At 36.7% G+C, this 14,838-nt stretch overlaps 3 protein-coding genes and 1 long non-coding RNA gene across 5 annotated transcripts in view; 3 read left to right on the top strand and 1 right to left on the bottom strand.

Moving 5' to 3' along the window:
- The first annotated feature begins 1,111 nt into the window (after window positions 1-1,111).
- paip2b (poly(A) binding protein interacting protein 2B) lies at window positions 1,112-4,829 on the top strand. The gene is made up of 4 exons (XM_083539762.1): window positions 1,112-1,306; window positions 3,001-3,158; window positions 3,372-3,542; window positions 4,097-4,829. The coding sequence occupies exons 1-4, from the start codon at window positions 1,300-1,302 to the stop codon at window positions 4,151-4,153; spliced, it is 393 nt and encodes a 130-aa protein (XP_083395888.1). The 5' UTR covers window positions 1,112-1,299; the 3' UTR covers window positions 4,154-4,829.
- Window positions 4,830-6,394: 1,565 nt separating this feature from the next.
- Window positions 6,395-9,864, top strand: dok1a (docking protein 1a). Of its 2 annotated transcripts, XM_083538766.1 has the most exons (6): window positions 6,415-6,546; window positions 6,867-6,906; window positions 7,519-7,818; window positions 7,929-8,004; window positions 8,296-8,468; window positions 8,733-9,864. In XM_083538766.1, the coding sequence occupies exons 2-6, from the start codon at window positions 6,904-6,906 to the stop codon at window positions 9,591-9,593; spliced, it is 1,413 nt and encodes a 470-aa protein (XP_083394892.1). In that variant the 5' UTR covers window positions 6,415-6,546; window positions 6,867-6,903; the 3' UTR covers window positions 9,594-9,864. The 2 variants fall into 2 exon arrangements, with proteins under 2 accessions (XP_083394891.1, XP_083394892.1); XM_083538765.1 differs by lacking the exon at window positions 6,867-6,906 and having other exon boundaries at window positions 6,395-6,546.
- A 295-nt stretch (window positions 9,865-10,159) lies between these two features.
- Window positions 10,160-11,726, bottom strand: LOC310724643. The gene is made up of 2 exons (XR_014533123.1): window positions 11,555-11,726; window positions 10,160-11,514 (listed from the first exon to the last, which is right to left on the bottom strand). It is a non-coding gene; the product is annotated as an uncharacterized lncRNA (long non-coding RNA).
- Window positions 11,727-13,163: 1,437 nt separating this feature from the next.
- Window positions 13,164-14,838, top strand: part of LOC310724543 (uncharacterized protein) — an 8,157-nt gene continuing 6,482 nt past the window's right edge. The window contains exons 1-2 of the mRNA XM_083538747.1: window positions 13,164-13,966; window positions 14,728-14,838. The exon at window positions 14,728-14,838 is cut by the window's right edge and continues 14 nt beyond it. Coding sequence (XP_083394873.1) covers window positions 13,675-13,966; window positions 14,728-14,838 — 403 coding nt within the window. The 5' untranslated portion in view covers window positions 13,164-13,674. The remainder of the gene's footprint in view (window positions 13,967-14,727) is intronic.

Raw genomic sequence — 14,838 nt, 5'->3', positions numbered from 1 at the left:
CATGTGTGCAACTGGTGCAAACAGTGCAAAAAGACAACACAAGACAGTGCAGGACAACACAGGACAATGTAGGACCATACACAATACACAAAACACAAAATAGCTCTGCCAGTAAACCTGTCCTAACAAAATAAAATAAGGTGCACAGTGACAAAAAAATGTAAACATTATTGTGAATTCTTCCATTATTTATTTCTCTCAAAATGTTCTGCTTGATGTTGAACTGTATGTTCGTGCAAAGTGATGCCACCAAGCAGCAATCACAACAAGTTCAAAAAAGAGCTCACTCTATCCTGATTGGTGGCTTACAGAGTAATTGACCAGTTGAGTTTTTATCCACTCATAAATAAAAAGGAGTGACTGATTTTTGCTTAATGTAGTTGAGTAAAAAGTAAGTTTTTGACTTTGAAATGTAGTGAAGTTAAAGTAAAATCTCCTCAAATAGAAATACTTCAGTGCAAAAATGTGAAGAAGCTTCTTTAGTACAGTAACAAGTTACATTTACTTTGTTACTGTTCACCACTGTCGTTAATCCCTGCCGCGATGATGTTGGCCTGCGAGAGCCCAAGTACTGCTTGAATAAAGCAACCCGTATAAAGTCGCCTTATCAGACAAAACTATTTGGTATTTAATTGTTTAATCCTATTGTGGTTCATATAAGTGTAAATCTGGCTTTGTCTGTCCAGTGACTCAACTGCTCTAGATCTCACTGGTCAGAGCACAGGGTCAGGACATCCACAATACAGCAGCACCCCTGGAACAGAGAGGTTTATAAGCCGTAATTGAGGGCCCAACAGTGGCAGCTTGTGATCTCTGCTGCGGCTTGAACCCCAAAACATTCCGAAAACAGTAACTGTAAATGTGACTTAGGCTGTCCAGTGCCTCGCCCACTGTAGACCTCACTGTTTAGAGCACAGGGTCAGCCATAATACAGCACTACTAGAGCAGCGAGAGTTGAGAGCTTTGATCAAGGGCCCAACAATGGCAGCTTGTGTTCCTGTACTCTGCTGGGGCTTGAACACCTACAACTTCCACCACCAAGCATGTGAGGGTTTTCCTACATGGCCACACTCATCACACGCCCTCTCCTGGTGGCTGCGCGCATACGCATGTGCGTTGGCGCAATGCAGGCACCAGGGGGCGCAAACACTAACGTTTCAAATGCAGCTCCACATGAAGGATCCTGACGTAGGATTGAAGGCTGGCCAGGTAACGGTGTTACTGAAAACAGGCACATTTTAGTCTAGCACAGGAGTTATTTTTTTTGTTGCAATTATCTGGAAGAAAAGCGTCGAAACAATGCCTGGTAAGTTATAGTACATGAAACAAATCCGCAATTCTATTTTGACTATCAGGTGACATCGCTGTGGAGTTTTTTTCCAGTCACTGAAAAACACGATGGATGTAGCTGTTAGCTAAACATTAGCCAGTGTTCATTAGCTCGCTCGGTTTGCAGTTTTTGTTTACAGTATAGCCCAGTGTCGTTTGTAGATTAGGTTTTTACACCCAGGTTATGTGTGTGAACTGAAAAAAATATAATAAATAAAATATTTGGAGAGTACTGCTTTTAACGTGTGGAAACGCGACGGCGTCGAGAAGGCCTTGTTTCCTCTAGCTAGCTTCGACCTCGGGCCTTCTCTGTGATCTCGCGAGATTTGAGTGAACACCACACAATCCATAGGTTTTCTTCTCTTTGTTTATCGTTTGTTTGTTAACCAATTTCGCCCGAAATGTGCAAAACTAAAGTGTTTCTTCACGTGTACAATTCGGACGTGATCATTAATAGGCAAGTGGTTATTCAAAGCAAACGCATTCCACAGAGTTAATAGTAAACTCATGGGGGAACGTGAACGTGTTAACAACGTGTTGTGTCTGGTCTGTTTGTTCATTGTAGTCTATCGTGATCGTCATATAAAGTCTCATTGACCTGTGCTTTAAAATGAGATAATAGATGGTAAGCCAAGTGAGTGGATCAACTGATCTGAGACTGACCAGAGCCACCAGGTTTATGGAAACTTTTTTAAATGGCCTGAAAAAAGGAAACTAAACTATGTATAAACCCCCACCCCCAACACACACACACACACACTTTTATATTCATGTTCATTATTATGTTTTTCCCTTATCACATTGCATTCACATTCTCACACATTGGAGTCCTAGGAGAAATATAGCTTAGTTCAGCAGATAAGGTTATCCTTAATGATCAAGCCATTATTTATAGTAAACTATGAGGCAGAAACTTTCAAAGGACTTTCAAAGACTCAAAAGGGAACCAGTCCTTATCTTTGTGATTTTGACTATTAGTTTATACAGGCACTTAAGATCATGATTGAACCACAGATTGTGGAGTTTGAAACATTACTTGCTGGCCCTCCCTGTCACCCGGGATTAAATATGCATAGTTGTTTTGGTCATTATGTTTTACAGACACTGATTACGCATTGGTTTGTGGGATTTCGTGAGAATACTGAATGTTCTTTTCAGATTACAAAATAAACCTTCCTAAAAAGTTCTGAAGATTTATCACCGCTCCAACAAAACAGTTCATTTTCGGTATGATAATGAACTGAATATGATACTGTCTCCTCCAGACATCCTCTCGGTGACTGAACCATTCACTGCATTTTTGTAAAAGTTATGCAAAATATCAGAGACATGACTGCTGGAGGCTTTAGAAAAATGTCATCGCACAAGCTCCCTCAGTGTGTTTAGAAAATGTCAAAATCACCCCACTGCCTGTAGTCTTTAGTCATTCATGACAACTTCAATGTAAGCTGTTAGTGGAATTTTTTAAGACGTCACATATATATACAGGAGTGTGTCTAGAATAAGTGCATTTCGTTGGCTCTATATTTGTAAACAATACTGCTTAATCTAATCTCCTTTAGTGACTGTTAGATATTTGCCAACAGCTTTTAAACATATATTGTCCTTGGGTGTTTAAAGGATAAACTCAAATGTAGATATTCATTTGTTATATTTCTTTATTTGTTACAGAACCTGCAGATATAAACAGTCCTGAGGTAGCAAAGACACCAGGGGGCAGCAGTGGCCCTGGGAAAGAAGACAGCATGTTAAATGGACACAAGGAAGTAGAAGCCAACCCTTTTGCGGAGTACATGTGGATGGAGAACGAGGAGGAGTACAACAGGCAGGTTAGTGTAATTTGTCTGAAAGTGCTCTGACGTTTATAGGTATGGATGGATTAAAAACATTTACAGAAAGTTCTGAAAACAATGATGGTAATCTGAAAACTAGCTGTTTTCTGCATTAATTACAGTACATTATGCATTTAAAACTGAAGGCATGAAGTAAAAACCTAATCACAATATAAGAAAAAAATCGTAGTTCATCTTAAATTCACACAGGTGGAGGAAGAGCTTTTGGAGCAGGAGTTTTTGGAGCGCTGTTTCCAAGAAATGCTAGAAGAGGAAGATCAAGATTGGTTCATTCCTTCACGAGACCTTCCTGGAGTTGGACACATTCAGCAGCAGTTCAGTGGGCTGTCAGTCAATGACTCGAATGCGGAAGACATTGCAGTAAGTTTCTTGACAATACTCTCTGGTCATATTTTGATACAAGATCGTAAGAATAAATATTTATAACAAAATTAGAAGTTGCTCCCTAAGAAGGTTTAATATTGTAAACCAGGTGTACTGCAGGTTTACTATAACTTAAAGATAAATAAACCTATGTTTTCCCACAAATTAAGCGCAGACATATTGACATGACATAATCATGAAATGTGGATTGTTCCACATTAAAATGTCTAAATTGTGGAGCATCTCGTCATCCCACATCTCCTTATGCTTTTTCCCACAACTCTACCATGAAACTACGTTGATGATTAAGTTGGATTCATAGTTTGAATCACTATGCACCAGTGCTTGTTTTTTGTTTTTTTTTTATAAATAATAATAATAATAATAACCCTGTTAATTTCTCTTAAAAAATTGTTTTTGTGCTACATATTCATTGAACAATAGAAGACTACAAAAAAATTATTGAGTCAAAATAATAAAATGTATTGTTTAACAAAAATTTCATATTGTGTTCAAATATCTCTCATTTCTGTTTTGTTTTTGTTTTCCAGCGCAAAAGCAGTTTGAACCCCGAGGCGAAGGAGTTTGTGCCAGGAGTGAAATACTAGGGATCAACTGCGCTCCCTCATATATAGACTCTTATGTGACTGCTGATGGTCAGCAGTCACACCCACCTCATGCCTCAATTAAATTTGATGTGTGTGTGTGGGGGGTTGGTTGGGTGGGGGGTTTGATGCTCTTCTATAAGCTTTTTATTTTTATTTGTCTTCATGTGTACCCTGGGTGGGAGATTGGGGTGGGCTGGGAAATCCAAGTAATGCTCCTAGTGGACCGCTTCAGTTTGTGACTAGCTTTTCTGAGAGGCAACTATGTTATTTCCACTATTGTGATAGTGACTACCAGTTTGTCCCTGGACACTGTTTAAAAATTCTTCAAATTCCCTTTTTTTTTTTTTTTTTTTTTTTTTCCCATTTTGTTCCCACCTTTAATTTTTTTAAATTTTTTTTTTTTTTTTTTTTTTTTTTTTTTTTTTTTTTAAAGGGAGGAAATGTGTCATTAGAGTGGGAGGGGAATGGGCTGGGGTGAAGGATTGACACAGCAAAATGGATCATTTCTGGGTGGACCAGTTTAAAGTGTTTGGAGCTGATGGCAGCTGACTTCCTGTAAAGGATTTCTAATGTGTTTATTTTTTCTTCTTTAATTGAAGTCCTTTCACTGTGCGAATTGCATTTACAAAAATGAAGAAAAAAAAAGTATAATGAAATAAAGAGTGGCTTCCCTCTTTTTGATGTGTTTTGCCCGAGGTTTCAATACATACCGCTTTGTAATGATTAAGTATACTGGGTATTTCAAATCGAGTAGGCTTTATTGTCATTTCAAACATATACAGTGCATTACACTGTGACACGAAGCAACATTTCACCATGATCAAGGTGCTACATCAATTAACGAAAGTAACATACAAATACACAGAGCTCTAAACTAACAACACGGTGCACATGTGCAACATTTAGTGCAAAAAAAAAAGACAAGGAAGATTGATTGATTGTATGTGTGTCTCAGTCCAGTTTTTTCATTTGGAGGAGTCTAATGGTCTTAAGGAAAAAACTTATACAGTCTGGATGTGAGGGCCTGAATGCTTCTGTACCTCTTTCCAGAGGACATAAGAATAAAGTGTGTGTGTGTGTGTGTGTGTGTGTGTGTGTGTGTGTGTGTGTGTGTGTGTGTGTCAGCCACAATGCTGCTTTACGGCTGCATCATGTTTTGTAAACGTCCATGACGGAAGGAAGAGAGACCCTTATGATCATCTCAGACGTCCTCACTATGCTCAGAATGCTTTCTATAGTTCCTCTGTAGAAGGTTTTGAGGATGTGAGGTGGAAGCGGTGCCTTCCTCAGCTTTCTCATGAAGTAGAGATGCTGCTGGGCTTTCCTTGTTACGGACCCTGTATTGATGGACCATTTAAAGTGGCTTATTGTTTAAATTATTGCATAAGAGAAAACAATTATATAGAAGAACTTGCTAAAACTCTCATGGTGATAATGCACAACTCAAATCTTCTGTTCATGCTGAAGTGTGCTGATGCCGCCTCATTCTTCACGCTCATTCATTACTGTCTTAAATGTATAATCGTTTTATAAAAACCTGGTAAGATTGAGAAAGTTTACAAGGCACTGAAAGTTACATTTTAGCTTTCCTTATACCAACATTCATACTGACATTTCCATTTACAGTATTTCAATATGATGTCTGTTGCCTTTTAGCTTTCATTATACCAATATTCATACTGACATTTCATTTAGGAAAACGGATTTAATTGAGACTTGTTAAACAAGTCCAGATAATTGTCCATTTTTGTCGGATATCACAACTGAAACTAATCTTAAACCCTGTTCACTTGCTATAGCAACAAGTGGGTTTGGACAAACGTCTTCCTTATAAGGCGAATATTAAAGGTATAAGCTAAAATAATGTTTTATTTGGTATGACATTTGTTCTATTGTATTGGGCCATGCCTCCCTCCCCAAGAAGTGTGTGTGTGTGTGTGTGTGTGTGTGTGTGTGTGTGTGTGTGTGTGTGTGTGTGTGTGTTTTCATACCTTTGTCTTCCCTAAACCTGCTTTCTCTATTAGTAGTATATTGTCTTTAATATATTCTCCGAAAATGTAACTCCAAATATGTTCTTAAAATGCAGCATGTGGTTTATGCAATCCGACAGGAAAATTGTTACGTGATGATGTGCAGTGACGTCATATCGATAATCGGTTGAGTCGGATGTGTATTGTGTTTGGGTATTGTCGTTAGGTGAAGGGTTGGGCGAAATAAAAGTTTCTTGTAAAGGCGGAGCAAATTTTCCTATTTAGAGAACAGAAAGAAGGGTTTCATCTTTATGCTTAGACCAACTCGGATCCCCTGGACTTAAATCACCCTGACTTGAACAGAACATGGACACCCATGTAAAAAGAGGGGAGGTTTATTTACAACACCAAAAAAATTCAGAGGTAAGTCTTTAAAACACTTGTATAGGGTTTTTTTTCTTTCTGTTTTAGCACTTTAATAACTTTTCAAAGTAGGTCCGAGTACCAAATTATATATAGGACCTAGATCTAGATCTAGAGGCCTGTCGTGAATTATTACTAATGTTCTATAATTGTACAGAATAACTATACATAAGCTATCTATTTGTAACAAGAAAAAACTACTCAGATTCTTTCTCTCATTATTGTATTATTATTATTCCAATCCCACCCACGAATAAATAAATCTGTGCTGCTGTTTATAAACTGATTTGAGTTTCATTTTTCACATATGTCTGGGCAAGTCTTTGCTGTGGCAAAAGGCTTAAAGGCTGTGAAGGAATGGTAAGGTATATGCTGGTATGAAAAAGGTGTAGTGGGCTGGGTTTCTACATGTCAAGACAGAACGAGCATCTCAGGTTGTTTCGCAATGTAAGGCATTTTTGGGTGATGCAGTTTCACGCACTTTTATGATGTGATGTTCCAAGAACCCAACCCCAAACAGACACATGAAAACAGAGACTACAGCATTGAAAAATATTCAATATTTTAGTTTTACCTTTAAATGTGAGTGTCTTCAAACATAACACTAAACTGTGTAGGACAGATGGCACTCTATAGGGCAAAAGGAAACTGAGCTAAGCAGGAATATAATCACATTTAAGTATATATTAAGTCTTTATTTGTATAATTATGTCTTCAATTATTTGTTTTATGCTCATATGTTTGTCACACTACATTTCTATTCTGGGGAGAATAAAGTGTTATCTTTCACCTAAAAAGAGAAGCTGTGACAGGCATAATTTTGCTGCCAGAGTGCCAACGTGAACCCTGATTAACAAGCATATTGCATCTATCAGGTTGCCTAAACTATTAGTTCTTCTCTCTTTTTTTTTCTAAAACATGTCCCTGTGTGTGTTTCTATTTGTATTCCTAACTTCTGATTTCCTTCATCAGAAATGGAAGAAGTACTGGCTAAACCTTTACCCAAACAGCCGGAATGGTGTGGCTCGATTGGAGCTAACAGAAACAGGTCCAGAACGGTCGCCAGTTATTGTCCGGAAGCAACCCGATCGCAAGATTATAAGATTAGCTGACTGTATCAGCGTTGTTCGACTCCCTCCACATGCAGAGGCCCTGCCTGGGGACAACATGGCTGCTCTTTGTGTAGCCACAGATGAAAGGAGACTGGTGTTTGCTGTAGAGAAAGAAGGCTGTGGAGAGTGGGTGGATAAAATATGTGAAATTGCCTTTCAGGTAATTGCTCAAAAATACTAACTAAACATACAGAAAGTTGTATTTTTGTTGAAACTGTTTTAATTTAAATTATATTTTGCCTTCGACATTCTGGTTTCTACATTCAACAGAAAAAAGTAAGTAATAATGTTCCACGTCCAGTACCACAGATGGAAGAGAATCTCATCTATGCTTCCAGAGATGAAGGTTGGTCTTAAGTTTAAGTTTGTTCTTAACTTGATATTTAGTAAAGCCAGAGGGGATTAAATAATTAACTGAATAACACTGAATGATTAATCATTGTACACTCTAACTTTAACTTATTTAATGATTAGTCAGTTCGGTTAAACAGCTTAGTGAAATTCTTGCATGTAAATATAGTTTTGCTTTAAAAATCTAACCAAACTATCAGCATTTATTTAACTTGTTGCTTTATGAACACTATCCGAAATGATTTGTTTCACTGAATGCTCAATGTCTATCTGCTTCTACCTTCAGTGTTTGAGTTTCTGGTGACTGTAGAGCAGTCCGAGGCATCGGTGCGCTGCAGTTTGCAGGGAGTGTATTGCTTGCAGGTTGGGGAAGAAATGCTTATGCTCAAGGATACTGACAGCAAGAAGAAAGTGATGGAATGGCCCTATAAGCTACTGCGCCGTTATGGAAGAGACAATGTCAGTAGATATTTTTTCTTGAAATTGTGAAAAATTAACCCCCAACTTAATTTCAGTGACTCAGTATGTTCACATTGACAGTATAGACATAATGTTCTTTAATAATGCTATATTAATACTATTTTGTGTTTATGTTTTAGGGACTATAGAAAATATCAAAAGTGAATAAGCCTTTGGAATCAGAGATTAGGTTTTTGTGTTTATTTTGTATTACAGTAAATGTTATAGTCCTATGCACTGATTTAGTTATTTTCTCCTTTCTAGATAACCTTCTCATTCGAGGCAGGCAGACGTTGTGATTCTGGTCCTGGCTCCTTTATATTTGAGACAAAGCAAGGTGATAAGATTCTCCGACACATGGAACTGGCCATTCAGCAACAGAAGAGTCTATCTGTCACTGGAACTGTCCTCACACCTAGCTCCCCATTCTCCAAACGACCAATCAGTGGCAACTTGCTAGACATTCAGAGCAACAACTATTCTGACTCTAGCTACTCAAGTCCTGTGTTTCCAGGTTCAGTTAAATTAGAAGGCATCACACTTGTTACTGACTCTTCCCAAAAAACACTGAGGCAACCTGCTGAATCCATTCCCTTGCCTGAAATTGTGTACTCAAATCCTGTTGTTGCTGTTGGGTTAGATGAGTGTACATCCATACAGTCAGTCAGACCACAAGTACCCAAGAGAAGCACAAGTCCGGGTCATGGCTATAATGCAGACAAAGAACCTGTGTATTCTGATCCTGTTGATGCTATTCAACCTTCATTTAATCCCCCAAAATATGAATCTGCTAATCCTGCTAAATCAACAGAAACATTTAATACTGTAAGTCAGTTAGAACCAGTGTATGCTGAGGTAAATTTCATACCATACCCAGCACAAAAACGGGGAAGCAAGGTTCAGAATAAGGAAGAACCTATCTACAGTTTACCTCAGGTTTGTGCAGTTAACAAAACAAATGAGGATGTTCAAACCAGTGCTAAAAAAGACAGTAAGATGAGTGCAAAAAGCAACATGCCAGAGGAAGTCATCTACAGTCAAGTCATTAAACCAAAGAAATCTGCAAAGTCTCAAGACAAGTGCAAAACACAAGAGATTATGACTGAGGATCTTGGACTGATTTAAAGAAGCAATGGCAGCTTTAAATGTAATAGCCATTTATAAAGACTAGGCCATAATCATATAGGAAAAGGTATATAAAAAAGGTCTATAACTGGTATTATAGACAATAAATCAGCAAAGTCTAGTCAGTTAGATTTAAGAATTCATTGTCGCTAAGGATTCCTCACCCCATAAAATGTTTGTATTTGATAACATTAATGACTTGAATCATTAATTGTTTCTGCAGAGAAAGACCATTGTTCTAGGCATTTTTTAATAAATGGAGTTTATTGATTTATTATATATATATATATATATATATATATATATATATATATATATATATATATGTGTGTATATATATATATATATATATGTATATATATATATATATATATATATATATATATATATATATATATATATATATATATATATACACACACACACACACACACACACACACACACATTATTTATCTTATATTTATAAGAGCATTTCATATTGCTGAAAACAAGCTAAAACATATGTTGTTTATTGCTCATTAATGGTTATTATAATGGACATTGTTCCTTTTATTCATATCTTGATGTTTATCTCGATGTCTTGGCTCACAGCGGACTGGAACATTATTAGAGTTTCACACCTCTGGTCTAAAGATACATACACGGGGGTCTCACAAATGCAGAAAATCAGAGAGAATGGACACCAGCCTGGTATGTAGCATATCAGAGATTAATCAGTTTTGATTAAATCGGTATATTTAGGCTTTTTAATGGGAGCTTTGCATTGTAGTGGATTAGCACTTCTTTTCTAAAGTTCCAATAGTGATGCAGAGTAGAGTGTATTAAAATGACAGTATTAGAATGGGTACAAGTATCTTGCCTTGCAGCTTTAACTACTATCAGAGCTGCTCCTGTAGACAATCCCACACAGTCACATTTGAGAATATAATGTTTATTTAATAGTATAAGGATTCAAGGAAACTTTGTGTTACCCCAGAGAGACAAATCTTCTAGGTATGATTTATACGTATGCAGTTTTTACAGTTATTTTTTTAATAAATGTGTTCATTACACACACATGTAAATCTATGGCAAGTAAAAAGACATGATCTAGATCGAAACATAGTTTTATTTATTAATAATATTATAATTTATATTATAATTTGCCACTTTTCTAACTCAGTTTTTTTTGTTAGATTAAACAAATTTCTACAAAGATTTCATTCAAAAACATTCAATCTGTACTAATTAAACTCATCAGGGTATGCATGGACAAATTTGAATTTATCCTAATCCACTCTATTTATGTCCTCACAGCACTGCATATCATGTATTATTTAATGTCACAATGTACTGTAAACTCTTGGATGTGAAGACAATTTAGTTCTGCTTAATCTGACATGGGTTGATGACATAGATAAGCCGTGTACAATCTCTACTTCCACATGTTTTCAAAAGCGGTACTCGAGGTACTTCTCGTGATGAATTGTTGTATGATATTACTGTGTATATTGTTGTTTGTTCCTGCAATGTGCTATTACTGGACACCGAATTAATTGCACTATAAAGTTGTTTTGTTCTTTAGCCTGGCTTCTCCACAGGCTCACATTTCATGTTTCTGTTTCATTTTTAAGCAACATGTCAAGCATCTTAAACATGTCCTTTCTAGTTTGTAAAAGTATGGACTGTAAATATAAGTGTAATTTCTGTCAGTCTAAAGCAATAACCAGAGAATTGTTGTTTAGTATAATTGATTGACAGATGGTGATATCTTTGTTTTCAACTGCCTGGAAAAAAAAAAGGGGGGGGGGGGATTAATTAAAGATCTTGTAAATTATCTTGCAATTTCTTTATTTGAACTTTACAAACATTGATATCAAGTATTATAGATACATTATGGGTGCATTAGAACTAAGAACGAATGAATCACTTCCTTCTCACTCTGGTGTTATGTTTCAACCAAGAAAGCAATGGGATCACATGTGGTTATATACTGTATAAATCATGTGAAATTCAAGGAAACCACATGTGAAAAATAATATCTAAAAATAAATTAATGCATGAGATAACTCACAAGTAAAGTTCATGTGGCTTTTCTGTAAGAGGAGAGACAACCAGTATTAGTTTCTATGCCCTGAACATCAATATGAAAACCTAGAACATTTAAATTTGTACGTTCTTTTTTCTCAAATCAGGTGCATTTCTAAAGCAGATGAATTAATGTTATGAATAGGTTAAATGTTGAATATTAAATACATGGACACACCTTATCTCATATTTACTATATCTTATATAACTGAGCATTTTATTATGCTTATAAAATATAAACATTAGTGTGGTTAAAAAACGTTGTGCTATAAAGCATTGAACATGTCATATTTAAATTGTTGATTAATTGTAGGTAAAAGGACACCAGCCCAGAAAGCAGCATATCAGTGATTTATTCTATCTTTTTAAGGTCAGGCCTTTTTATTGGAAACTTTGTATTACATTGTAATTACATAATTTTTCTCAGGCACACTTTGTCACATCTCCTCCTCTTGCAAAAAAAATGCTTTAATCCTAGGCCAAAAAAAAACAATATGGATAGACAGATGAGTAAATAGTGATCATTTTGATAGTGCTGATAAATCAAGAGAATTAATTCACACATAAAGGGAGGTGGTATCTCAGTGGTTAAGGCTCAGGGTCACTGGTTGGAAAGTTAGGGTTTTAACCCTGGTATCACCAAGATGCCACTCTTGGGCCCTTAAACAAGGTCCTTAACTCTCTATATGCTACATTGTGACTGAAACAAGCTTCCTAACATCCCTGGAATATGCAAGGAGAGAAAGAAGTTCACTGTGCTGTAAGGTATATGTGACAAATAAAAGTCTTAAAATTATTGACCCTACCTAGGATTTTTTTTTCTTCTCATTTTTGATTAACCTGAATAACAAGTCAGCATTCTGTCACTCAGTCTTATATCTTGGGATCACTACATCACCTATAACATCTGAGAGAATGTTTTTCAAAACCTGGGAAGCTGATCAGTCAGGAAGGACCGGGATCATAGGGGAGAAATGTCAAGATTCTGCAGAACCAATGCAATGTAGAAATATAATGTACATACATTTTAAATGTTTTGTGTGATACATAATATTGTGTTTAAAGTTTGTTTAATTAATATATAATAAATAAATATTTTTTAAAAAGGAAGTCTAGTCTATTATAATCAGTTTAATATTAATAATGATTGCTTTCGGAAATACTGGTCTTGTTATCTGTATCAATGTCGAAAATATTGCTCTTGAGAGTTCTTGATAGCCAAGTGATAAGAAAAAATGCAAATATGACATGCAAATATGACATGTTTAATGGTCTTAGCAACAAATCTCTGGTCAATGAAAAAATAGCAGGAATTATTTACATTAACTCCTGAAACCTCGTGCAACACCATTTATTAATTTACTTTTACTGTAGTGAACAGTTTGGGGGGGGGGGGGGGAATAGACAAAGTAAAGTCTGTGTATTTGTGAATGCAAAGATAGAACCATGATAATAATTAAAATTTTTGGTCCAGACACATGTCTGGGTGTTCAAAATGTTCCAAAAACTGGGATTTAATTTCCGGGGTAAATCATTATTTTATTGTCTGCCACACACATGGTTTTATTGCCCATGATGGACATCACTGTAACTTTCCAGAAACTCTGAGGAACTCTGAGCACCAAGTGCTCTAGGATTAGACTTTGGATCTCCCCTTAACCAGGAGTAAGCGCGTACTAAACATGAATGAGATCATATAATGATTAATAAGGTGTATGATCAACTACAATGGAGTTCATGTCCGCTTTTTGGTGAGATCTTTTCCTGTAGTGTGACAGACATCACGAGGGACCTCGACGTCACTACTACAGGGCAGCCGGAAAGGAGTCGTGACGTCACCACGGAACGGCAACAAGACGACGGTGTTGCAACAATACGGTTACATTGTTTGACCACCAAATCCCCGGTGCGATTTTCTATACCGGAAAACGGAGTATCAAAGCGACACGGGTTAGATTTCTAGCGTAGGTGAAAGAAACGGCGGCTGTGTGTCGTTTCCGGTGTCTTTCATTATGTCGAATCGCCTGGCCTTTCAGACTCAGCTAGCCTCCATCATGGAGGTTCTGGCAAACGCAGCCGTGGCAGAAATCTGTAAACTGGTGGACGATGATTACGCGGTGATCAATCTGCAGATGTCTCAGTGCCAGCGTGAAAACAAGGCGTTGAAGAGGAAACTTCATCTGATGGAGCTGCGGATGGCCCGCGGTTACGCCGAAAGGAGAATCCGCGAAAGCTCGGGAAATCGCTCCAGTCGAGTCCAAGTGAGCGCAAATCTCTCCGACAAATACCGAGCTCCTGTCGCTGGTACGTACCGCGATATTTCCACGATTTCTTACCGATATCTCCTCCTAAAATATAACACAAGTCGGGGAGTCCTGTTATAGGAATAGAATGTGTTTTATTTCTCTTCTGCCACCGCAATTTTTTTACCGTGATTCTGTTTTTATTTTTTATTATTAGATTTGAGTGATTTGTTTTTGTTTGTTTATAGTTGTTCTTAAAGCTGTCGAACGTAAATGTTTTCTATCCTTATAATTGCAATAAACAGTAAATCTCTCACCGATCTAATGTTTTTTTGAGATTATATTCTCTTTCAATCTCTTTAGTATTATTATTAATATTATTATTATATTCTCTGTATGTCTTAAAAACACAGCTCAAATGTTCCCTGTCCTGAAAACTTTAAATACTTGGACACCAAATGCTTCCTCCTGAAACGTGTTTTGTAAATGTTAAATAAACGTTTCATTACCAGCTTCACTTTAGTCATGTTTATAAGGATTTGTTTGTATTTGCCTTGTTTTACGAGTATCGTTTGCCATTCACGTCGTTGCTACAGAAACTGTAATACACTCATATAAACCTGTGATTTGATAAAGTGGACCTGTTATTAATATTAATAAAGTCCTTAACACTTTCTAGTGAATCAGATTTGAGAATTCAGCAGCGCTATGCTATACGCATTTGCAAATCTGAAAAAAACGATTTGCATGTGTGTTCTTCCATGTAATCGCACATTAGATTTGACTGTTCATCCTGTTGCGTTTTGCTTTTTTTGTTTCAAGACATTTTTCCAAATCAAGATGAACTCTATGGGAGGCAGTTAAATGAAGATGTTTGGAGAGATGGGGAACCTTCTAATGCAGATGTGTCGATTGGGCATCCAGTCATCAAAC

This window comes from Silurus aristotelis, assembly GCF_946808225.1.
Source record: "Silurus aristotelis genome assembly, chromosome: 4".
Taxonomy (NCBI): Eukaryota; Metazoa; Chordata; class Actinopteri; order Siluriformes; family Siluridae; genus Silurus; species Silurus aristotelis.
Note: the sequence above shows the minus strand (reverse complement) of the source record. Positions and strands in the feature narration are given on the sequence as shown.

Excerpts from the sequence above, each read along its gene's own strand:
- paip2b (XM_083539762.1), top strand. Across the intron at positions 3,159-3,371 it reads AGGAGGAGTACAACAGGCAG|GTGGAGGAAGAGCTTTTGGA; the intron begins GTTAGTGTAATT and ends AAATTCACACAG. Across the intron at positions 3,543-4,096 it reads CGAATGCGGAAGACATTGCA|CGCAAAAGCAGTTTGAACCC; the intron begins GTAAGTTTCTTG and ends TTTGTTTTCCAG.
- dok1a (XM_083538765.1), top strand. The coding sequence starts at position 6,490 with ATGGACACCCATGTAAAAAGAGGGGAGGTTTATTTACAACACCAAAAA. Across the intron at positions 7,819-7,928 it reads TATGTGAAATTGCCTTTCAG|AAAAAAGTAAGTAATAATGT; the intron begins GTAATTGCTCAA and ends TACATTCAACAG. Across the intron at positions 8,005-8,295 it reads CTATGCTTCCAGAGATGAAG|TGTTTGAGTTTCTGGTGACT; the intron begins GTTGGTCTTAAG and ends TTCTACCTTCAG.